The sequence below is a fragment of the Leptodactylus fuscus genome, chromosome 1 (assembly GCF_031893055.1).
Source record: "Leptodactylus fuscus isolate aLepFus1 chromosome 1, aLepFus1.hap2, whole genome shotgun sequence".
NCBI classification, from domain to species: domain Eukaryota; kingdom Metazoa; phylum Chordata; class Amphibia; order Anura; family Leptodactylidae; genus Leptodactylus; species Leptodactylus fuscus.
In genome coordinates, this window is record NC_134265.1 from 206,958,539 (window position 1) to 206,984,445 (window position 25,907).

At 41.9% G+C, this 25,907-nt stretch overlaps 1 protein-coding gene across 1 annotated transcript in view; it reads right to left on the reverse strand.

Annotated features, from left to right (window-relative positions):
- The window catches only part of STK11 (serine/threonine kinase 11), an 84,516-nt gene extending 59,938 nt beyond the window's left edge, over nt 1-24,578 (reverse strand). The window contains exons 1-6 of the mRNA XM_075283555.1: nt 24,047-24,578; nt 17,373-17,456; nt 13,729-13,818; nt 13,114-13,246; nt 12,859-12,995; nt 12,087-12,214 (exon numbers count right to left, since the gene is read on the reverse strand). Coding sequence (XP_075139656.1) covers nt 12,087-12,214; nt 12,859-12,995; nt 13,114-13,246; nt 13,729-13,818; nt 17,373-17,456; nt 24,047-24,327 — 853 coding nt within the window. The 5' untranslated portion in view covers nt 24,328-24,578. The remainder of the gene's footprint in view (nt 1-12,086; nt 12,215-12,858; nt 12,996-13,113; nt 13,247-13,728; nt 13,819-17,372; nt 17,457-24,046) is intronic.
- Nucleotides 24,579-25,907: the final 1,329 nt, after the last annotated feature.

The following is a 25,907-nucleotide window of genomic DNA, read 5'->3' on the forward strand; positions in this document are numbered from 1 at the left end:
TGCATACTTGGAAGATGAAGAAGAATGGAAAACCCCACCTGTATTTCATCTATGCATGATGGAGGGAGAATGAGACCGGTCTCTTGGACATTTGGCTGCCCAAGGTATAAGTGCCAAGTCTGCATAGATATGGGCAGTGGGTGACTTCCATGGTAATGTTTGCAAGCTGTGGGTTGCACCTAGTATATACTTATGCAATTCAGTATAGTGGAGCTTTACGATGATACCTCTTGGCAAGTATGGGCTTTTTGATCTTACCAGAGGTCAATGAATTCTTTGAATTTTGAACATGGCAGAATCAGGACTTGGCAAGAGAGATTTAAAAGCAGTGTGATTGCCATGACGGTATATAAAACCGCACTTTTATAAGGACATGACAGATCCTTTTAAAAAGGAGTTGCCAGTTCCAGCAAATGAATGTTATTGTTTGTACAATGAAAAATTATACAACTTTCCAATATACTTTCTGTATCAGTTCCATGTGTTCTAGATCTCTATTTGCTGTCGTCATTCATGGTTTACATCCACTGAATAAAAAGCAGTCCTTGGTCATGTGATTTATGGTCCATGGTCATGTGATGAGCACACAGGTGCACAGCTGATTACCAGGCAGCTGTCTGATTATTGTGCTGTAACTAACGAGCAATGCACCTGTGTGTCCATCACTTGACCATGGACCGTAAATCACATGACAACGGGCTGATTTTTATCCACTGGAAGAAAAATCAGTGACAGCAAGCAGAGATCTAGTATCACTGATAAAATGGCCTAGATGAAACTAAATAAACTTAAAGAGGACCTTTCACCACTTTTGGGCACATGCAGTGTTATATACTGCTGGAAAGCTGACAGTGCGCTGAATTCAGCGCACTGTCGGCTTTCCCGATCTGTGCCCGGTGTAAAGAGCTTACGGTGCCGGTACCGTAGTGCTCTATGGTCAGAAGGGCGTTTCTGACCATTAGCCAGGAACGTCCTTCTGCCTCGCGGCGCCAATCGCGCTGTGCTGTGGAGCGAGGAGGAACTCCCCCCTCCCGCTCCTGATAATACTCGTCTATGGACGAGCTGTGTGAGCAGAGGGAGGGGGCGTTCCTCCCCGCTCCACAGCACAGCGCGATTGGCGCCGCGAGGCAGAAGGACGTCTCTGGCTAATGGTCAGAAACGCCCTTCTGACTGTAAAGCGCTACGGTACCGGGACCGTAAGCTCTTTACACCGGGCACAGATCGGGAAAGCCGACAGTGCGCTGAATTCAGCGCACTGTCAGCTTTCCAGCAGTATATAACACTGCATGTGCCCAAAAGTGGTGAAAGGTCCTCTTTAAAGGGGTTGGCCACTTTCAGACCAATATTGACAAACAAATGTACAATAAAAAGATATACAGTTTTCCAATATACTTTCTGTATCAATTCCTCACGGTTTTCTAGATCTCGGCTTGCTGTAATTCATTCAGTTACTTCTAGAGGATACAACTCTGACCATGGTCATGTGATTTACGGTCCATGGTCACGTGATGTACACAGGTGCCCCTCATTACAGTCACAGCACAATAATCAGACATCTGCCTGGTAATCGGCTGTACACCTGTGTGCTCATCACATGACCATGGACCGTAAATCACATGACCATGGACCATAAATCACATGACCATGGTCAGAGTTTTATCCACTAGAAGTAACAGAATGAATGACAGCAAGCAGAGATCTAGAAAACTGTGAGGAATTGATACAGAAAGTATATTGGAAAATTGTATATCTTTTTATTGTACATTTGTTTGTCAATATTGGTCTGAAAGTGGCCAACCCCTTTAATGAAGTAAATCAGCAGTCCCTTGTAAAGCAGTGGATATATAACAATTGAAAAGACACCCCAATAATTGTATCCAGGTTATCTTATCACTACTACAATGGCCAAAAAAATAGACCAATATCCAATTTAACCTGGGACAGAGAATTTCCTAGATAAAACAAAATGGTAGTTAACTGTGAAATGAAAGATGGCTCCTTGGGAGTGTATATACCCAATATCCACACTTCTTATCCATAGGTAACACACTCAGGCTGATATAGGCAGCGAAAAAGAGTGAGTAACCACCAAAAGATAAAGAATGTTGTGTACAAAAAGATAAATATTTCACCGTTATCGGATATTCCCTGCTGTTCACTGATATATGTGCAATGCATGGGGAAAATCTATAGACTATGGTTGTAGCATTCCACCTAGTTATAGTGAGCGGATGGGTATTGATAGGACTTTTCTGACAACTAGCTGCTATATCGAGATAACTGTAGCCCTCAAGAATTTTAATCATGACAGTAGCCAATTCCTTTAGTCCACCAACAAATAATTTTAACACTATGGTCAGTGCTACAATCCAATATCCCCCACTATTCACTATTGCCCATGCAGCATAAAGGGGAAAATATCAGATAAGGGTAACAACAAATGATGGATCTCAGTCATGATAGGTTTAATTTAAAGCTTATTTCACCACTCCCATCTCTTCTCTCCCCTGTAACCCTAAAAAGCTCTTTGAAACTTTTCACTCCTTACTCAAACCCAAGATACAGGCGCCATTCGTAGTCTGGCCACTTATTCCCATGACAAAATTGATAAGATCCATCCGTTAATAACTGCCCAATCTCCAGATGGCATTGATCCCCTCACCTACCATAGCATTGATGCCCTCACTAACCATTCTCATCTTTTGAACCTGTTACGGAAGAGGAAGTCTCTCAGCTACTTTCATCATCTCACCCGACAACCTGCAGTAGTGACCCTTTCCCCTCACACCTTCTTCAATCTCTGTCGCCTGTTGTCACGACTTACCTTACTAAAATATTTAACCTCTCTCTTCCGGAATTTTACCATCCTCTTTCAAACATGTTGTCATAATCCCACTATTGAAGAAATCCTCCCTTGACAAGTCCTGTGCTGCTACCTATCAATCTGTCTCTAACCTCCCCTTCATCTGTAAAATCTTGGAACGCCTGGTCTATTCTCGTTTAATCCACTATCACTCTGGTAACTCTATTCTTGACCCCTCACAATCTGGCTTCCGCACTCTGCACTCTACTGAAACGACCCTCACAAAAGTCTCCAATGATCTCCTCTAGAGAATAGCAGAGTGCGCTATGGAGTCATGGCGTCTCCATAGCGCACTCTGCTATTCTCTAGATCTTATCTGAGGAAGGTCTGCAACGACCGAAACGTTATATGTTTATCATAATGATCTAGTGCTTACTATATGCTTTACAAACTTATTCATGGCGTTTATGTGGCAATAAAAAATTTTTTTCACTCTTTCACATTATACGGTATGCAGCAGCATTTATCTATACGACTCATGGTGATATGGAGTCAGCATATCTTATACCCTAAAAGCATAAGAGCCCAGTAGTCTATTCATTATTACAACAGTAGTAACAGGTTTCCATAACACACAACAAAACAATAAAGTGAAAGTAGGCCTACTTCATATGTTAGAACATGCACTGGTGTGTGTATGTGTATGTGTATGTGTATATATATATATATATATATATATATATATATATATATATATATATATATATATATAAATAAAACACACACACACCTGAAGACCATAGCAAGCCAACGGAATTAAAGTTCTCCGGCTGTCAGGCAATAGAACCATACTTATGGGATGGAAACATTTGTCCTGCCTTAATCCCCAGAAGGATAACTGCGGCAAAAAGTATAGAGATGCGTTCAGAACCGGCTATTTGAACACTCGAAAGCAGGTGAATCACTGCACGTGTGGGGAGAAGCTGTCGCTCCCTCCCTTTCCTATCACGTCGGCGCCGTGCGCTCCACCGCGGAACGCACGCCCTGGAGAAGGAAGGATGATTGCGCTCCACAGTGGAACGCACGGACGCGCCGCACATGCACATTCAACAGTAAGAGGGTCTATGTTAGGATAACATTGAGTGCCACTACGATATGAAGGAGAATCATGGGAAAAAATAAGCCACACAGAAATGTAGAGAAATAGGTGGAAAGAATGGGGGAAAAAAACCCTCAAAGGTGAATGAATGTATAAATTTCCAAATGAATATATTGATTGAAATGGAATTTACTATGGTAAAATATTGTTACGCAAACCTTTTTATGGGTCAGTTTGAGAAAATCTATATCTATGGAGCGCATGAATGGTCAAAAAATGTAATTTATTATAAGTGTTATATTGATGACCTGATTTTCATTTGGGAGGGCACTGCTACAGATTTTGAAAGTTTTACTGTTTATTTAAATTCTAATACACAAGGTATCACTTTATCAGGCAAATCAGAGGCGGAGAGTATTGACTATTTAGATCTAGTATTAATAGGCGAAAAAGACAAGATCTACACAAAAACCTTCTTTAAAGAGGACCTTTCACCATTTTGCCCACAGGCAGTTCTATATACTGCTGGAAAGCTGACAGTGCGCTGAGTTCAGCGCACTGTCGGCTTTCCCGATCTGGGCCCAGTGTGAAGAGCTTACGGTCCCGGTACCGTAGCTCTTCTATGGTCAGAAGGGCGTTTCTGACACTCAGTCAGAGACGTCCTTCACAGCACAGCCAATCGCGCTGTGCTGTGAGAGCCGGGAGTAACACCTCCTCCCTCTGCTCGCATTACTCGTCCATAGACGAGCATTATCAGGGAGGGAGGGGGGAGTTCCTCCTGGCTCTCACAGCACAGCGCAATTGGCTGTGTTGTGAAGAAGGACGTCTCTGGCTAAGTGTCAGAAACGCCCTTCTGACCATAGAAGAGCTACAGTACCGGACCGTAAGCTCTTCACACTGGGCCCAGATCGGGAAAGCCGACAGTGCGCTGAACTCAGCGCACTGTCAGCTTTCCGGCAGTATATAGAACTGCCTGTGGGCAAAATGGTGAAAGGTCCTCTTTAAGTCAGTAGACTGTAACGGTCTGTTAATTACACTAGTTCCCACTATAAGAAATGGAAACAAAACGTACCATTTGGCCAATTTCGCCGTATTAGAAAGAATTGTACTAAGGAGACTGACTATTTAGCACAAAGTTTGGTCTTGAAGAAAAGATTTTATGACAAGGGGTACCCTAAGCAGCTAATCCGAGACGCATGCCAAAAAGCCAGGGCCCTCACTCAGACTGATTGTCTTGTCTCTAAAAAGAAAGCACCATCTGTAAATTTTGATGTAAATTTTATTACGGCGTACAGTTCTTTATGCCACCGGATAAGAGAAATTATACTAAAACATTGGCCGATATTACAAAACGACCCCTTTTTGGGGAAAATCATTCCTGACAAGCCAAGGTTTACGTATCGGAGAGCCAGGACTTTAAAAAGCCTGGTGGCTCCTAGTAAAATACGAGTCCCTAAAGAAGATAGTCACAGTAATAATATTGTTACAAAAGGGAGTTTTTCCTGCAAACATAGCAGGTGTAAATGTTGTAATTCGATTAAAAACGGAATTGAAAAGGTCATCAGTTTTTCTACTGGTGAATCCTTCAAATTACAACACTTTGGACTGTACCTCTACACACATCATATATGTCTTGGAGTGCCCATGTGGGCTCCAATACATAGGGAGGACCATTAGACAGCTTAACCAGCGGCTAAACAAACATCGGTCCAATGTTGTTAACGGCTTTGAGGGTCATAGTGTGTCACGCCATGCGGCAAAATATCACAACAGTGATTTCAGGGGTTTTCGAGTGACACAGATAGATTGGATACCACCAGCTATAACTGATAGAATTTCTGCTCTTAATAAAAGAGAAATGTTTTGGATGTATAAACTCAACACGCTGCATCCAGCAGGTTTAAACATAGCATCGGAAGATGTTAATAAATAGAAAATGCATTCTAACATTTCTTTTGCATATAGTTTTCCGTAATCCCCCTCCTCCCCCCCCCCTTTCCCTATGCACGTTTTACAACTTTCATACATATCTTTGGTCTGTCCTAACCATTTTCTCCCGCACGCTCTCTGTTCCCTTTAGAACATGGGTAATTGGTCATGTCAATTAATTGTGCAATACATAAGAGTCCCCGGGGAACAGATATTGAGTACTTTCAATATTTTACCATAGTAAATTCCATTTCAATCAATATATTCATTTGGAAATTTATACATTCATTCACCTTTGAGGTTTTTTTCCCCCATTCTTTCCACCTATTTCTCTAAATTACTGTGTGGCTTATTTTTTCCCATGATTCTCCTTCATATCGTAGTGGCACTCAATGTTATCCTAACATAGACCCTCTTACTGTTGAATGCGCATGCGCGGCGCGTCCGTGCGTTCCACTGTGGAGCGCAATCATCCTTCCTTCTCCAGGGCGCGCGTTCCGTGGTGGAGCGCACGGCGCCGAAGTGACAGGAAAGGGAGGGAGCGACAGCTTCTCCCCACACGCGCAGTGATTCACCTGCTTTCGAGCGTTCAAATAGCCGGTTCTGAATGCACCTCTCTACTTTTTGCAGCAGTTATCCTTCTGGGGATTAAGGTAGGACAAATGTTTCCATCCCATAAGTATGGTTCTATTGCCTGACAGCCGGAGAACTTTAATTCTGTTGGCTTGCTATGGTCTGCAGGTTCTAACATATGGAGTAGGCCTGCTTTCACTTTATTGTTTTGTTGTGTGTTATGGAAACCTGTTACTACTGTTGTAATAATGAATAGACTACTGGGTTCTTATGCTTTTAGGGTATAAGATATGCTGACTCCATATCACCATGAGTCGAAAGCTTCTTTTTTACAAGATTTTTTATATTTTTTATATATTATGAAATGATTTGTATTTATATCAGGTTTTGCATCTTTTTAGTATATATTACTTTTTTATCAGTTTGTTCAGATACAAAATTGTGATTTTATCATGTTATCTGTTCGTTTACATTGGTTCTTAAATTGTTTTATAGTTAATGCACTTGAGAAAGGGCTGAGAGAAGCCCGAAACGCTTTGGTGTTATACTAGCTGTCACAGAGCAAAGGTATACGTCTTCCTCCGGAGGATATCTTGAATCAACAGGGACGCAAGAGGTCGGGAGACAACAGCAATTTATTGTAATCCACAAAGTTAGTAGCCGGCGGCAGTCACATCAACCGTAATAACAATAAGTCCACGGAAGTCACAATCCAATGATAGCTTTGGTTCCTTGGTCCTGTAACTAAATCCTGGCTCTCTGCAGAGCTGTGCACAGGCCGGCTAACTCATACTAACTGCTGCTACATACTATACTAAGACTGTTACATCCTATATCTGTGGGTGGGAAGGGCTGAGTCACAGATCCTTCCCCCCTCACCTATACCAAGGAGAGCAGACTCCCTGTCTCCTGTGGACAATGCACCGTCCAACATCTTCTTGGAGACACTGATCAGATTATCTCCACCCATTGTCCTCACTGGTCCTCACTAGTTAGAGGTATTTGCATACAATGTGCTAACACACTAGACCCCAATCAGCCAATTACACATTGATGTATACAACAGGTTAGAGAATACACTCCACATGAGATATATATTACACATGGCCTATAGAATATACTCTAAACATCCCGTGACACTAGCGTTGTGCCTGTTACCCTCCAATAAAGATCATTTTTGACCAGAGAGCGCCGTCAACACTCAATATTTTTTTCCTCCTCGAGACTCCCGGATTCCTATTGGCTAACCGGTAGATGTAAGGCCTGCTGCTCCCTCTACCTGCTTTGTCTGCCCGATGTGGCAAAAACTCTACACGTTGGTTGTGAACGTTCTTGTCACAACCCAAACAGGTGAGAGGCCATTTGGTTTATGAACTACCTCTTTTCTATATACCAAATTGTCACCAAAAATTGCTACACTATCATTGGTCTGCTCGGTGTGACCTTGTGTTTTTTTCGTGTGCCACTCTTAGCACGTGTGCAGGGGTTTGCCAACCTCTGTTCTAGAGCATGGGTTTAAAAGTAATGTATTGTCAGAAAACAACATAAACACTGAATTTTCACAATATGTAAACTCCTTCACAACCACACTACTTAAATAAAAGCGCTAAAGAACTTGTCCATGTAGGTAAAGCCGGTAAGTTACATGAATAGTTGCACAGTGCACTCCTGCCCACAGTATCATCCGATGGTTTTGTGGCTATCAAACTATCAGACCAATCTTATTCTTTGACAAGCAACAGGTTCACACTAGGCGGTCGAGCCTCTTTGTCCCAGATTCTGCTTAAAAACGGGAAAGAGAAAAGTCCTGCAAGGAGGACTTCTCTCTCCACTATTTTGTATGAAAACCAGTGGACTCCCGTTGTTATCTATGAGGTCTGTGAGTTTTCCCATATAAACGCTTTTTAAGAAGATAGGGTTTGCCTCTTTTGGTGTCCCCAAGTGGACTTGAAGGACAGAAACCCAAATGCTAGTGTGAACCTAGTGTAACCAGGATTTTTCCATAACCAAAGAACTTATAGTAACTCATAGCTGTGTTATACTGTTTCCTTAATTATGGGGCTACGGAAACAGTGTATGTGCTCTGCTCTTTTTATAACTTCCCAATCAGTCCCACAGACATGGATAGGAACTTTAGATTGCAAGCTCTATAAGAACAGTGATATTTGTAAAGTGCTGCGGAATATGATGGCACTTCATAAGCAAAATAAATAGTTCTATTAGAGTTACAGACATATCATAGAGCAGTGTTGCTTGTCTGTTGCTCAAAGTCCTTGAGGACAGGTATTCCTATCTGGGCCATGCTTTACTGAGATGTGGCTAATCTGATAAGAGTTGGGGGAGGGGGGGTTTGGAGGGTTTTTAAGCCTTTTTTTTTTTTTTTTTTTTTTTACATCACTACACACAAGGGAATCAGACAATCTCTGACATAACTATTACTCATTGTACAAACCTCCTTTAAAACATAGCATAGGTAAAATGAGGAAAAATGTGTTTTTTCTTCCCTTTATATTGCGGAGGTCAGTGATTGAACATTGCAGAGCTGTCGGTGGACCAGAATGATAGAGAGCCGGACCGCTAAAACAGTGATGTAACACTAAGACCGAACAAGCCCATTGACACTAGTGGGCCAAAGTGATGGGGGGGGGGGGGGGTAGTCCTCTGTGCAGGCCAATTTTCAGCAGTTTCTGCAACAGAGTTATAGATCCATTGCCTATGACAGTCAAGAGCCTATATAAGGCCCCCGGGTTTTTCTGGCATTGATCTGTATTACAGGCTGCTCTATGCATATGCCATGCTAATGTATTGTATTACACTAGTGTGCTGAACCACAATATTTTTAGATGTTTCGCCATAAAAATTTGGATAAAAAGCAATCACAAAGAAATAGACATTTGTCAAATTGGTATACATAAAAAAATCTCTCTCCATACAGGGGCCTAACTACCATGGTAGCAGCGGCAGTACCAACAGGGCCTTGGATATTAGGGGGCCCGGTGACAGCTGCAGATTTTTTTTTTTATTTTTTTTTTTTAAATAGGCCATTACCTGCTTGTGTAACGCCAGCACGTAACGGGCCCCATTTACTGCAGTGCCGGGGGCTGCCTGAAGATGGAGAGGAGCTGCCTCCTCCACAGTCCATCTTTTAACAGTAGTAAAGTCAGCAATTGCTGCCTTTACTACTGCACCCAAGCAGGGGCCGCCTGCTGTCCAGACCCCTGCCTCCCAGCACTTGCATAGCAACAGCGGTCAGGAAAAACTTCTATCTCCCGCCCGCTGTCCCCAGGCCCGGCATCTCTATTAGTAGATTGAAGGACCTAAGACATGACGTCATCAAAGGTCCTTTAATCTACTAACACAGACTCAGTGTCTTTAGTGGGCGGAGATACCCGGATTGTACAGGTCAGTGTACAATGGGGGGAATGGGTTATAGGCTGTGAAGAAGAGGGGTACATGGGTGTGCAGGCTGTGTGTGAGAAAGTCTGCACCCCCATTCCTTCCTTTCTCACATACAGCCTGCACTCCTATGAACATTCTGCACCCCCCATTCTGCCCTATGTGAGCAAGAAAAGGGAATGGGTGGTTCAGGCTGTGTGTGAACAAAGAGGGTGACCTGGGGGCGCAGGCTGTATGTGAGAAAGAAGGGGGAATGGGGGTGCAGGCTGTGGGTGAGCAAAAGTGTGGTGGAATGGCAGGGGGGGGGGGGTTCACCCTCTTGCTCACATACAGCTTGCATCCCTGTTTCCCCTCTTGCTTATACACACACCCTGCACCCCACATCACCCTCTTATTCACAAACAGCCTGCACACCCATGTACCCCTCTTGGAGGGAGCCCCCATGTCAAAAGTTTGCCACGGGGCCCCACCATTCCTAGTTACGCCACTGTCTCCATAGCTATATAAATCTTTTTAAACTCGTTTTATTGAAGGTGATGTAACAGAATAAACAAAGTAATCAGAAAAGTACATGTACAAAACAGCAAAAAAAAAAAAGGGTCTAAAATAAACAAAGAACTGCCACCCAGCTATATAAATCTCAATTTGGTATCCCAGGAATCGTATCAACATATAGAATACAGTTACATGTCATGTCATTTTGGCTACACACACCATCAAAACAAAGCATTTTTGGATTTTTACTTCAATTTCAACCTATTTGAATTTTATTTCTAACTTCCCAGTACATTATATGGAATATTAAATAGAATCGTTGCATAGTCCAATTTGTCCCACAAACATTAAAGGACTTGTCGGGGAAAATTCACACCAAGCTAAACTCCCTCCCTCCTCCTATCCTCTGACTTACTTTACAAAAAAAAAAAAAAAAAATTGTATATCTACTTAGATCGCCGGGGTGGTCATATGACCACTCCAGGCAGATTTTTCTAATGATGTTCCGTTTCCCAGTTCCCAGAAAGTCACCAATACTAACCCACCCCATCATACTTAGCTGTCCTCCTGTCTAATATTCTGGGCATGGAACAAAGCTTCCTTCAGCACTCTGGCTCTATTGTGCAGGCAGATGGCGAAGGAGGAGTCAACCCGCAGAAAGACATGATCTCCCGTGCCCAGAAGATCTGGACAGGAAGACAGGCAAGTATAATGGGGGAGGGAGGGGGGGGGTGACGGCTGAGTTAAATTAGTTACAAAGGGCTAGTAGTGGTTGGGCTATCTAGGGAAACAGGGAGGGTGTGTGAGGGAGTGAGAGGGGGAGGTAGTGCAAGTGAAGAGGAAAGCATCAAGGTAGTTGGAGAAAAAAAAAACAAAAAAAAAAACAAAAACAGGAAGCTACACAATGCAGAAGATGCCAGGAGCTCCCAGAGAAACCTAGAAATTACTTAAAATACTGCTAAAGGCATTTGAGTACGCTTATTAACCAATTAATAGCACTAACAGACCCTTTTTAAAAAATAAAAATTTGCCTGGAAAACCCCTTTAAGCCCTGATAAGGCTCTGTGAATGGAAAAATAAAATAAAAAAAATAAAAAAAAGTTATGGGTTTCACAAGTCAGGTTGTCAACAACGAAAATCAAAAAATACCAGTGGCAGGAGAGGGATTGAGACATTACGTTATACTAATTAAATTAAAACATATGTCACCAACTTGAGGTATAATGTAATCAAACCATGTACCTGGAAGTAGTTATAACTGCAGTCATTTATGGGGTCACAGCTTCTTTCCTTTATAAATAAGTGACACAATGATTAATTTAATTACATCTAAAGATGAATGATAGGTGTCTCCCTTCTAGTTAATTTGCTGTTAAATGTCTTTTACTAGGGAAGGTCCATCCATAGATACCATCAAAATCATGATGGTTTCACAGTGATTGCAGGAGTGACTGGGCTTTTTTTTTTTTCTTTTATACACAGTGAATTTTGTCGGGAGGATTCCACTTAGTTTTACCAGCTTATACATTGCACAGAAGTTTCTCATCAGCCAAATTGAGTACATTTATTTTCAAATAGATGTTGCGTTATTATTGATAATATATTTAGTCATAGACCACAATCAGCTTTCCTTACTGTGCTCAGATTTCTGTCAGTGTCAGAAATCTTATAGCAGGATTATGCCTTGTATCATGGACCAGTGTCCCTAGATGATCTCCAACATTATATTTTCTTAGGCATTAGTTTGCCATTTTGCAGTTACCACTGTTACAGCAACACCTTTGTACTTACCCCTCAGCAGGTCAGATAGCAGCGGCCCACATTCTTCCGGAATTGAGTAGTCTCCCTTTCCAATATTCTCAAACAGCTTGTAGATATTATCCCCTTCAAAAGGGTACAATCCAGTAGTGATATTATACCTGTACGTGGAAAAAGAACAGTTAAACACCTTCTCTATGATCAATACACTATTCTAATACATCTTTTAAAGGAGTTGTGCAGGTTTCGAAAGCATGGATGCCTTCTTGTTTTCAGCAAGCGACCTTATGTTTGTCACATGGCAATGCTACAAGCTCAGTCCCACTAAGATGAAGGAGACTAAACAGGAGCAAGGCCACATGCCCAATTGACAGAATGTCAACTTTTTGAGAAACAGGAATCAACCATGTTTTCTAAGTATCACTACTTGGATTAACCCTGTCTAAGCCTCTCACCTCTACCATGTTATAGTCCTCTCTACATCGGGCTGATGAGATCCAACCAGATCGAAACAGCTGTCCTCGATTGAGAGACTATACCTGGTATTAATCCCAGCGTCATTGCTAAACAAAGGCCTCTTGGAAGGTCGGGCATGAGGCTAAAGGGAGCAGCCATTATTGGGTTGTTTCACTGGAATCCTGTCTTAAGACGGGCTTGCACATTCCAGTGAGCGCCCTCTATTGGTTTGCAACAATGAGGCAGCAACTGTCGTCCTAATTACATCATGGAAGGCAGATTTGCATATTCTTCCCATAGTTACTTGGATTAAGAGAGCATACGAGTAAATGAATTATGACAAACTCACAAGGTAACGCCTGCTGACCAGATGTCCACTTTGAACCCTGAGAAGGTGTCGAGGCCATTTGCAATTTCTGGAGGCTGAAAGGCGGGGGAGCCCTGGCTGGTCCTGCAAGTATCACCCTCTGCAAACGGATGTAAGGCCTGTAGTGTGAGAGAGAGGTTATTTCCCCATACTGTCCTACCTCAGTGATGCAGGGTATTGTTTTTTTGCTTTGTTTTGTTTTGTTTTTCCAGAGAACTCCCATACTCTTACACATACCTCCGCAACACCCAGATCAGAGATTTTGAGCGTCCCGTCCGTTGTGAGCAGCAAGTTGCCAGGTTTGATGTCTTTATGCACAATACCCTGACTATGGAGATACTCCAGACCATCCACAAGCTGGCAAAAATACCTTTTGGACAAAGATGCATAAACAATGCTAGTTTTCTGAAATCACTCAAAATGGAGATTATAAGAACGTAAAAGCATGAATAAAAATTATTCAATATACTTAAAGAAAACCTTTCAACATCTTTTCCAAGTCCAGCTCTTTGCATCATTTAATAGGTGCCGGGCTCAACTGGTGGTGTGAATCATAACTCCAATCGGAGACAGCCAGAATCAGAGCACAGAATCAAACCCCCTGTCTGCTCCTGCCCGACTCCGCCCACCTAAACAGTATATCAGATACCAAAACTAACAGCAATAATTGCTTGGGAAAGGTGGGGACTACAGAGAAGATGACCAATTGTGCTAGAACCAGAGTTGGTGGAGGCATTGAAAGGTCCTCTTTAAAGAGGTTAGTGAGAGGACAGACAAGACCAAATTACATTCATACCCAGATATTTGTTTTTAAAAAGAAAATAAAAAAAATAATAATTCTTCAGTACTTACCCATGAGCCTGAAAGATGGGGAAACGTTTGTCCGTTACACTATCCAGCATCTCTTGCATTCCACACACGCAGTACTCCATCACCATATACGTAAATTACAAGTTAAGGAATTCTATATACAGTATATTCTATACAATATAACATGAGGCTTTTCAACTAAAACTTATAAATCTTAATGAAAAATCAAAAATAAAGAATAAAACTTTATTAGCCATTACTTGTCTAAAACTTGAGCTCTATTTGTTATGCTAAACAGTAGAAGTGAAGAGGCCACAAACCAGTTTTCAGCTACTGCACTCTATAGAGCGCTATCATTTTGGAAATTACTGGTGGTCTGAGATCTTAAACTTTACCAACACAAGATGTATTTAGGACATTAATGTGATCTTGACATATCAGAATATCATTTTCTAGCACTTGCCAAACTATACAAGATTGTGGATCATTAATTTACATATATAAAGCAATATATTGCATGGAAAGCATAGACTTTTTTTTGTCAAGGTTTGAAAGTTAAGGGTGGCTACTACCTGTCCATTCTGGGGACACTTGCATACAATTTTCTGCTGTACTGAATCCAGGAACAGTACAAACAAAATTCTCACAGTCATCATAAACTAAAGTGTACCTCAAGTAACTATTAGAGATGAGCGAACACTGTTCGGATCAGCCGTTCCGAACAGCACGCTCCCATAGAAATGAATGGAAGCACCTGGCACGTACATTTTGCCGGTGGCCGGCGTCACAGGTGCTTCCATTCATTTCTATGGGAGCGTGCTGTTCGGAACGGCTGATCCGAACAGTGTTCGCTCATCTCTAGTAACTATAATAGGTAGGGGGTCCTTGTTCAACTGTTGATGACCTATCTTAAGATAGACCACCAATTTCAGATGGGTGTTCGGCTTTCAGGACATACTCTGCCAATGAGCTCATTAAAGGGATTCTACCACTAAATAGCTATTTTTTCTGCTTTAGACGTCGGAATAGCTTTTAAAAAGGCTATTCGTCTCTTACCTTTAGACGTGGTCTCCGAGGCGCCGTTCCTTAGAAATCCCGGTTTTTACCAGTATGCTATTGAGTTCTCTCGAAGCAATGGGGGCAGGCCCCAGCACTCAAACGGCGATGGGGGTGTCCCCACTGCTGCCCGAGAACTCTCCTCCTCCTCTTCCTTCTGCGTCAGCTCTGACGCCTGCGCAGTCAGCTCTGCCAGCGAGACACTAGTAGAGCCGACTGCGCATGCCGTCCGGCAGCCATATTTTCGAGGCCGCAATCGTGCACAGTACGCTCCTCAAAGTCTTCGCCAAACAGAGTGTACTGCACATGCTCAGTAAAGTCTGTACAGACCTCCGACGCGCGAGTGAAGTCATCCAGGCTTCAGATGCTGGATTGCTTCAAACACTGGAGGAAGGGATGAATCTGTCACATGGGTTCATGGTATCCTACAGAAATCACTGAACTGAGACAGCCATAAAGACAATGTGAACTGATAAGAACCTGGGAACTGTGGAATTGTTTACTTGTATATACCAATAACCTTCTTTCCCCCTTCCCTCCTAAAATTCTATTCCTAGTGTCCTTTTGTACATATATATGCAGCCTTCAGAAATTGTTTTTAAATTTACTTGAGAAAGAAGCAGAGAGCTTCGAAACGTTGTAATCTGTCATCATTATGAGTTAGCCATTAAAAAAGGTATCAACTAATGAAGACTCAAGTTTTTTGTTTTTTACATTAAATATTTAGGTCATGCAATGAACTAGAGCTGTCCTGGGATCGACAATACATTCTGACTTTTTCTCTGTTACCAACACAGGACACAAACTACAGTTGAGACAAGATTTGGGGCTGTGGTTCAATACAATCTTAGGCTGGTCTGACACTAACCAAGCCTTGGATGTGAGACTCCAGTCTGTGTGTGAGCCAGGTTTTTGGCCTGAACACTATGCAGGGAGATGAACACGCAGTAATTGTTTGATTTTTTCTTTATATAGCACTATTACTTTCACGGTGTTGCACATTTAGATACTAGTGTATAGTACAAGTACAGTAAACACAAAACTAGCAAGTTGATTAAACCGCAGCAAATAGGAATGAAGAGCTTGCCCATAGGCTTAAAATATTCAAAACTATGATGCTGGGAATCCCTAACTCTCTACTACAGAGTCCTGTAATGACTACAGGACAGGACAATAAGTAGCAGAGAAGCCGGGACTATTAGTATCATAGATAACTATAATGCTAGGAGTTTGTCTCCTTGCATAGTGTACAGGCTGGTAAATCCAGCGCACTAACGGACCGAGTCTCATGTCCAAGTGTCAGCTAGTGTAAAACCAGCCTCGAGGAACAAATCAGTAATAAAACAATAAAAACTGATCAGCAATTAGGGTACTGCCACATGATGTGGCTTTTCCTGCACCGAACAGAGTAAAACAGGTATTGATTATTGGTTGATACTTGTTACTAGCAATAATCAATACAGCTTTCACTTTGTTCAGCACAAACACCAGTGACTCCTGTATATAGAGCCACACTGTGGCAGCACCCTATTTACTGATTAGTCGCTATTGTTTCTTATTACAGTGCAGTATTTATAATTATATCCATAAAATATGCCATAAATACCTGATAGATGCAGGTCCCAGAGGTGGAGTCCTCATCTATCTAAACACACTTGTATGGAAGTTACAAAAATAGCTGAAGCTGCCTACTCGGCTATTTCTGTAACTCCTGAACAAGTGAAGAGATAGATGCATGCTTGCAATGGCCTTTTCCATTCACTTGCGGGCACAGACTAATCCCCATTCTGAAGAAACATGTAAATCCCAGAGGTGGAAACCATATCTGTTAGAAATGTATGGCATATCCTATGACCATCAATACTGAGGTGGGGATATCTGTTTACGCCTGGATTTACAGATATAATATGTGGACTATATTACTGCTGCAGATGTCTTCATAAGCATGTCTAGTGACCCGAAATTATAGCTGCTAGTTCACATCATTAGAGCCACAGCCAGAACAGGATTCGCAGCTAGAATATGTTCTAGAGACACATCATGTGGTAGCACCCTTATAATTCATCTAGGTTTCTAAAACAAACTGGATAATAGTACATTTGTTACCATGGTTTTTATGACAATCTGAACAGAAGGGAATTTATCAAGCCCTACATTCTAGATTTATGGAGTAAAAATGTCACAAAGTAAAGATTTGCTTGTCTTTGAGCTTGCACAAAATTTGCTAATTTTTTTTTTTTTTTTTTTTTTTTTTTTTATGTAGATTGTGAGCCCCACATAGAGCTCACAATGTACATTTTTCCCTATCAGTATGTCTTTGCAATATGGGATGGAAATCCATGCAAACACGGGGAGAACATACAAACTCCTTGCAGATAGTCTTTTGCCCTTGGCGGGATTTGAACACCAGGACTCCAGCGATGCAAGGCTGCAGTGCTAACCACTGAGCCACCGTGTGGCCCCATATTTTTGCTAATTTTGCACCTCTGGGAACGTAGTTGTAATTAACCAGTCTAGAGGTCTCTACACCAGATGTAGTAAGAGATGTATACATGTGAAATTCAACTTTATACAGGTTTACTGTTTCCACTAATGGCATACCAGTGAAGAAGTTTCATCCAAAAGGATATATCTTTTGTTTTTCTTCGTTGTATAAAACATCTACCAGCTGGATGACGTTCCGATGCCTTAAGCGTCGCAGCAGCTGAATTTCTCTATTCAAAAAGAAGATAACAAATATAAACTAGAGAACTACCAAATTTAAATGAGACAAAGAAGATGAATAAAAACAAAAGCATAATAACAATGTGCCAGTGGCACTGTGTCAATGTGTACAGTAGAAGATAGACTTGCTAAACAGCGACTGGGCTAAGAATCAGATTTGCTATTGGATTTTCCACTACATTGGTCCTACCTGCAATGCCACACCTGATGAGAGGCTAGGAAGATCTTCCACCAACAATGGGGAGTCTTCATTTAATGCAGGAACAGATAGCAAATGCAAACTGAACCCCGAGGTTGCAACTTATGAGTGGAGAGAAAAAAAAAATCCATTCCACTGTGTTCCTGTAGTTGGGAAGTCCTGCTCATTTACACTGAACGCTCTAACACTACATTACAATCAGCCACAGACCACCCGACATTATTTAAGCTGTATAACAAGATAGGCAAATCTTAGCCAAGGGGCCAAAAATTGACATTATACATATACATACTGCAGGGCAAAATCTAGATGAAAGGGTATTTAAAAGAAATACTTCTGAGTCAAAACTGCCTCTTCACCCAAAAAAATCCATCCGCTCAGCAACAGAGTAAATGGAGGGTAGAGCCAAAACCCATGCACTATGGACTTTAGTTAACAGTTTGACTGGGCTTTGTCCAACCCTCATCTCAGGGACAGTTTAAATGTAGAGATATTTTCCAGTGGAATAAAAAAAATATAATTACATAATATATACACACACACACACTATTATTTATTATTAGAGATGAGCGAACAGTGAAATATTTGATATTCATTTCGAATAGCCCCTCAATATTCGACTATTCGAACCCCATTATAGTCTATGGGGAAAAAAGCTTAGTTTGAGGGGAAACCAGTCTTCGACTCAGGAGGGTCACCAAGTCCACTATGACACCTCAGGAAATGATGACAACACCTCTGGAATGCAACTAGGACAGCAGGGGAAGCATGCCTGGGGGCATCTAACAAGCCCAAGTCACTGTATTATGCCACTAATAATGCGGGAGCTGACTTTTTCCCATAGGAATGCATTGACCAGAGTTGATTGGCCGAATGCCATACAGAGTACAGAATTCCCCCAATCAACGCTGGTTCTGCCGGAGGCTTGTCTGTGTGGAGGCGGAGTCTAAGACCGTTCCACAGCAGTCTCCATTGTGGTCCGATCTCAGGTATAGCAGAGTTGACATAGCTCTGCTACACCAGAGATGCAGCAGAGCTGGCCGTGCGCTGAGCTCTGCTACACCTGAGATGCAGCAGAGCTGGCCGTGCGCTGAGCTCTGCTACACCTGAGATGCTGCAGAGCTGGCCATGCGCTGAGCTCTGCTACACCAGAGATGCAGCAGCGTTGAGCGCACAGCACTGCTACATCTCAGGTGTAGAAGAGCTCAGCGCACAGCCAGCTCTGCTGCATCTCAGGTGTAGCAGAGCTCAGCGCACGGCCAGCAATGGAGACTGCTGTGGATCGATCTTAGACTCCACCTCCTCTGTCAGAACCAGCGTTGATTGGCAGAATGCTGTACATTGTATGGCATTCGGCCACTCAACGCTGGTCAATGCATGCCTATGAGAAAAAGTCAGCTCCCGCATATCGCAAGCTATCTCGAGCAGCCTGATATTCGATCAAATACCAATTCGATCGAAAGCCGTTCGCTCATCTCTATTTATTATTATTACTATGGATAATAAATAGTTATCATAAAAATAAAGGAAACAAGAATTACTGATCCCTGCTGCTGCCCTTCCAATGGGTTATCGGGTCCTCCCTAGTCTATACTTTCTGTATTATGACACACAGGAAGTGGCTGGAAAAGTCCACTGCCCAATGCCTGCTCAGGTAATTCTGTGCTAATGGTTGGCTGTGTAGGAAATAGAGACCATCAGGGACCCAATAAGTGTCAGCCTTCCCCCTATCCAACCGAAGACCACTTTTTTTAAGCAAATTTTTCAGTGGGAACCACTTTTAAAAGACCACACATTGGACTTATATACACGAAGACCAATAAGGAAATGGGACTGTGTTGTAATATATCATTGGACTTCAGAAAGTAAAAAAGCCTTACGAATGAGTTCAGTGGAGGAAAGTCACCAGCATCACACTAGCGAAAACAGCACAAAATTTAGATGCTAGGCTCAATGAGGTTTTATTGTATATGATTATATGACAGTTCCAAATAACGTTCAAAAGCACCAAGTCTTGCAAAGAAGACACTAAGTTGCGGTTTAGTTAAATAAATAAAATAGGCTCTGTGATGTGTGAATACACTCTAGGGCAACACAGTGGTAGAACAATGCTTTTGATTTGTCAGTTGCATTAGTGTCGCAGGTCACAGTCAACCACATTTACAATCATTACTTACAATATCACAGTGCAACCTTGTGTTACTTATGTTGAGTGACCAAATCCAACATACAACCCTAGTCTTATACTGTAATGTGGCTAGATTATGTAGTCCATACTACAGTGGCAAATCAAGTCCTGAATGTGGATCTTATGACCCACACGTACAGCACCATAGATCCCTATGATGATGCAAGTGAAGGTCTTCAGATTTGTGGACAGTATTTGCATATAATAAGACCACATTAGTCATCTGAAGGTCAACCAGCTTTACATGTGTTACCACTTCACGCATTACGTACACATCCAGACAAGGTCATCAGGGAATTATATTCTGTGGGATATCAGAAGAAGCTCCTGAAATTGCATCAAATTGATATTGCTGGAAGGATAGATAAAGGCAATAACATATGGCTATCATTATACCAAGGGAAAACACACTGGCTGTGGAAGTGGTACAGTGGAAGATAGGCAGCTTTAATAAGACACTGTATACATTCCCAAATGTAACTGTGGACAGTAGACATCCTTTTATGCACAGTAAATTTTCCCCACTTCCTTATCTAACTACATTCTCATGTCCATCACTAACATACCCTGAACTGCACCAGAAACCACAAAACAACCACACTACTTCCAAGAAACAACCACTTCATAATTTGTATTAAGGTTTTTAAAAAAAACAAAACAAAAACAAACCATAAGAAGAAACAGGAAGTGATTAATAATAGTAAATAAGTAGAACCATACCTAATCATAGCTACTAGGGCCCAGGACACGTGTTTAGAAATCAGATTTGAAAGGGACAAATGCCATTATGGATATGCCTATGGTCACCACCTCGGCATCCACCAAAGAAGATAATAAACAAAAGGTAACCATTAAACTAAGACTTCGTTCACATACACCACTTATGTCCAGTATTTTTTATGCCTGCATTTGACTGTTGAAAAGTTCTGTGCACAGCTCCAGCGTCCATAGTCAGATAGAAGATACACTTTATGCAAGGAGACGTTGGCATTACAATTGATGCATTACATGCTAAAACTGCTCCTACAGGTAAACAAGATCAGTTCTCACATCAGATTCCCTCTGCTGTTCCTAGGCTATGTTAGAGGATGGCTATGGAATAGAGTCCTTAAAAGGCATGGCTATGTTAAATGGCTGGAATCTCTATGGGAATTTAGAGGAAGTTAGACATCAGTTTCAGTGTCATCAGGAGCTCAGGCTTCTGCTCTGTCGCTCTGCTATGCTTTATACTGCAGTTTTGCTTCCAACTGAGAAGTAAGCAATTATCAGTTAATGTAAATGCTGAGCTTCATTATAGTAAGGACAAAATGATCATAAATGAATGCAAATAAATCACCAGTAAAGATAGAAGATTGGCAGAGAACTTCTTAAGACTGTATATATTATGTCCGAGTCTTCCATCAGACATGAGGAAATAGAAAAGAACACCGCGCGGCACCTTGCGCATTATCCTTGTGATGATTCTCACAGAAAAGTGCACTAGTTATAATCACCTTAAAATGCTGTGAAATTGATCACAGCACTCAAACAAATATTCAGCAATTGATAGCAAGCAGATCCTATCCGTGTATCCACGTATAGTACAATGCAGTAGTAAAGACCAATCCAAAGAAAACCTTCTATAGAAGTTACCAATGGACAATTAGATCCGCGCTTACCAGCCGTATTCTTGTTGCATTCGTTTATTAATAGCCTTTCACACAACGCGTTTCGAAACCATACAAGTTTCTTCTTCAAGTGGACATTGTCCTTTGTCCACTTGAAGAAGAAACTTGTATGGTTTCGAAACGCGTTGTGCGAAAGGCTATTAATAAACGAATGCAACAAGAATACGGCTGGTAAGCGCGGATCTAATTGTCCATTGGTAACTTCTATAGAAGGTTTTCTTTGGATTGGTCTTTACTACTGCATTGTTCCATCAGACATGAACTCAGGGATATTGCAGAACGTATCTCTTACACGTCACTATACAGGCATAGGTCACCAATTATAAAATAAATAAATACCAGCCTAATGGAGATCAAAAAGACAGCCTTAGCCTTCATTTTGTGACTGAAGTCCTGTGCATAAATTTGATCTATATAGCAAAGAGGGGACTCAAATGCAATGTGAACAGAACCTTAAAGAGCTCCATTTAAAAGCAGCAAAAGAAAGGTCAATAATGGGAAACTGACACCTAGGAATGTTTATTTCTAAAAATATTATCACTGTAAAAAGGCCTTTACCCCCTCAAAATATGATAGGTTTACTTCCATAGATAGATGGAGATACAGACATAGCAGAGGCAACCTAAACTTCTGCAGCGCGATATCAAACAAGACAAAAAAACAATGAAAAGTCATTGGAAAATAAAACATTTTTTAATGACTTTTCATTGTTTTTCCATATTCTTCTGTGATAAGATATCACACTGCAGCAGATTAACCATTTGCAGCAGTTCAGGTGAACTCGGCTGCTCTGTAAATCACTGTAAAACATCTCCATACTGAAATATAATTGTTTGATTGATAGTATTCTATGAGCAGATTTTGGCATCATGCACTGAGCAGGATGGCAAGAAACTGTCGGTCTACAAGTCCACTCTACAGAGACATTGAACCACATGCAACAATGTGCAGGATCATCTACGAGGCATGGCCCGTTCTTGAGCCAAAGATGCGCCACAATCCTCCTTCTGCACCTCACTCACCATGATCTACGAAATGTGGGAAGAGCTGGGCCAGATGCCCAGACCCAACGTATTTATTATAATTCAGGTCAGTTTTCTGCAAACAAGATTATACAGAAATCTATGCCAGATCCATACTGGTGTAGATTTCCATACTGGAGCACTTTATTACAAAGGTTCAAGTTTCTAAAAACAGGGAAAAAAAAAAAAGTTCTGTAACATTAGAAAAAAGCATTTGCTCTGACTTCATAGTTCTATCTACAGCAGCCACTACAGCGCCTGTGTATTGACATATACCAGTACACAAGACAATGACTATCGGCCATAAGATGGTCACAGTTTCACTTGACTGATATTTTGAAAGTCCATTGCAACGGACCGTCAAAATATAGGTCATGTTCTTTTATTTGTCTGTTTTCCCCAATCCCTCCATACTCTACACTGCAATGTATGAGGAATCCATGAAAAAAGGCGACCCTCAGGTGCAGCAAGGCCATCACAAAATAAACATTTTACATAGGTATATTGCACCTTGACCGTGTGAATGTAGTCTTGAAGTAGATCTGTGGTGTCTCCTGACATGTTTGTTTTAGAAAATACCTTTATGTCCTATAAAGCAACAAATGAGGATCATCTTTGCTTATAAGGCTACATTCATACTACCTTAAAGTTTATCTGCTTGACGCATAAAAAAGAAGCCTTTTCATTTCTACCTTGACTTCAACGACAATATAACAATGAAAAGTCCCTTTCATTGGCTGCTGTGGATAATGGCAGATTTAAGTGAAAAGTCTTCTTTTTAGATCCCTCAGAAAGACTTAATGGCCGTTGGTCTGATCCTCTGATAGATCAGAACAATTGACCTGAGTTAGCGTGACTATCCTAGGGTTATGCTGTTCCTCTCCGATTCCTCCTACAAATTTAATGTATTAAACACATTGGACAAGTGGGTGTTAACACTTCAGAGTTGCAACCGGCTATTAATGTATTCAGACATTTCTAGGAGAAATACCAGAGAAACACATCAAGGCCAAGTGATGAGAAAAGATCCTCCAGAAATGTTATTACACATGAACTACAAGTAAGGGGGCGTTCACACTTGCACCCTGTGTCAGTCCGCTGGGAACCGTCCTGGAGAAAGCTGCATGGGGGGCGGCTTCCCGGCAGTCAATTCTAAAACCCATTCATTTCCCCTGGAATAGCAATCCTGCCTATATACAAATCTTAACATACTTGCCTTTCTGGACATTAGGAAAGCTGTGTGACAGCCAAACTGGATTAGCAACTACGGCCATATTGGTTGTCACTCAGGATTTTAAAAAGTTAAACATAATGTAAAAAGTTTGCATTGCGTTTCCAACACCTCAACAGAAGAAACCTAAAGGCTTCTAAGATTGTAGCAGGAACATCAGTCCATCCTGATTGGGACACAAGTGCCATAGCAACACCTGGCTAGCCATGCCTGCAAGGCCCATCACACCCCCATGTTCAGGACACACAGCCTTGGAAGGAAAGAGAAACTCACTTCTTGACATTTGCCTCTCCATTCGGGATTCTCCGCAATTTCTTCTTCTTGAGGATTTTCACAGCTCGGCGGCACAGAGTGTCTGAGTCCAGCATCTCCTTTACCTTGCCATAGGAGCCCTCACCCAGCAGGTCTCCCATTAGGTATTTCCCAACCAACTTTGCACGTTTCCGGCGTGGCTGGTATATCACCTCAGTAGAGTCTATACGGTGAATGAACGTGTCCATACCCACTGACAGGTCTGGTAAGAACCCAATGTCTTGAGACTCCTCCTCATCCATACTGGGTTGGCACAAGCCTGACCCTCACAGTAGTGTCACAGCTTAGAGCAATGTTGTCACTGGAAGTCACGCCCTGATAAAACAGCTGAGAAGGCCCCAGGCCAGTGGGATGCCTGCCCTGGATACTCACAGGATGACCCAGCGGCACGGTGCAGGCAGAGCGCTCACCTCCTCACTACAATTCTCCGAGCTTTCAGCTGTAGTATCATCACGGTAGATGCTACATCCTAGAGAGCTGAAGGACCTTTGATGATGTCATGGTCATGTGACTGGTCACATGTGTGGGAGGAGCCAGCCTGTGAGGTGTGCTGCTGCTACTTGCTGTAGTAGTAGGAGGAGGAGGATCGGCAAGTGTTTGTGGATGGTTTCCTTATTTGTGTGCATGTAGTAGAGGCGTATGTGTCTGTTTATATGGTGTCCATGCAGCAGTAAGGAGTGTGTCTATAGGCATAGTAATGTCAACTGCTGCATGCATGTATATGTGCCATTGCAGCATGTGTAGGTACATCTAATGCCATTGCAGCATGTGTAGGTACATCTAATGCCATTGCAGCATGTGTAGGTACATCTAATGCCATTGCAGCATGTGTAGGTACATCTAATGCTACTGCAGTATGTGTAGGTACATCTAATGCTACTGCAGTATGTGTAGGTACATCTAATGCTACTGCAGTATGTGTAGGTACATCTAATGCCATTGCAGCATGTGTAGGTACATCTAATGCCATTGCAGCATGTGTAGGTACATCTAATGCCATTGCAGCATGTGTAGGTACATCTAATGCTACTGCAGTATGTGTAGGTACATCTAATGCTACTGCAGTATGTGTAGGTACATCTAATGCTACTGCAGTATGTGTAGGTACATCTAATGCCATTGCAGCATGTGTAGGTACATCTAATGCCATTGCAGCATGTGTAGGTACATCTAATGCTACTGCAGTATGTGTAGGTACATCTAATGCCATTGCAGCATGTGTAGGTACATCTAATGCCATTGCAGCATGTGTAGGTACATCTAATGCCATTGCAGCATGTGTAGGTACATCTAATGCCATTGCAGCATGTGTAGGTACATCTAATGCCATTGCAGCATGTGTAGGTACATCTAATGCCATTGCAGCATGTGTAGGTACATCTAATGCCATTTCAGCATGTGTAGGTACATCTAATGCCATTGCAGCATGTGTAGGTACATCTAATGCTACTGCAGTATGTGTAGGTACATCTAATGCCATTGCAGCATGTGTAGGTACATCTAATGCTACTGCAGTATGTGTAGGTACATCTAATGCTACTGCAGTATGTGTATACTATACTACATAAGTGCTAAAGATAACGCGCAACATTAATGATGGGGGGGGGGAATTTCTAACGAATTGATATTAGATATTACATTTTCTATCAACTTTATTCAAATTTTTTTCTTTTTCAGTTAGGGGGCGTTCACACTACCGTCGGTGTCCGACATGTAGTGTCCGCTCCTAGTGTCCGCTCAAAATCTGTCACGGACACTAGGAGCGGACACTAGATGTGTCCGTGACACCTGTCATTCACTTTAATGGGCATCGGGTGCGTTC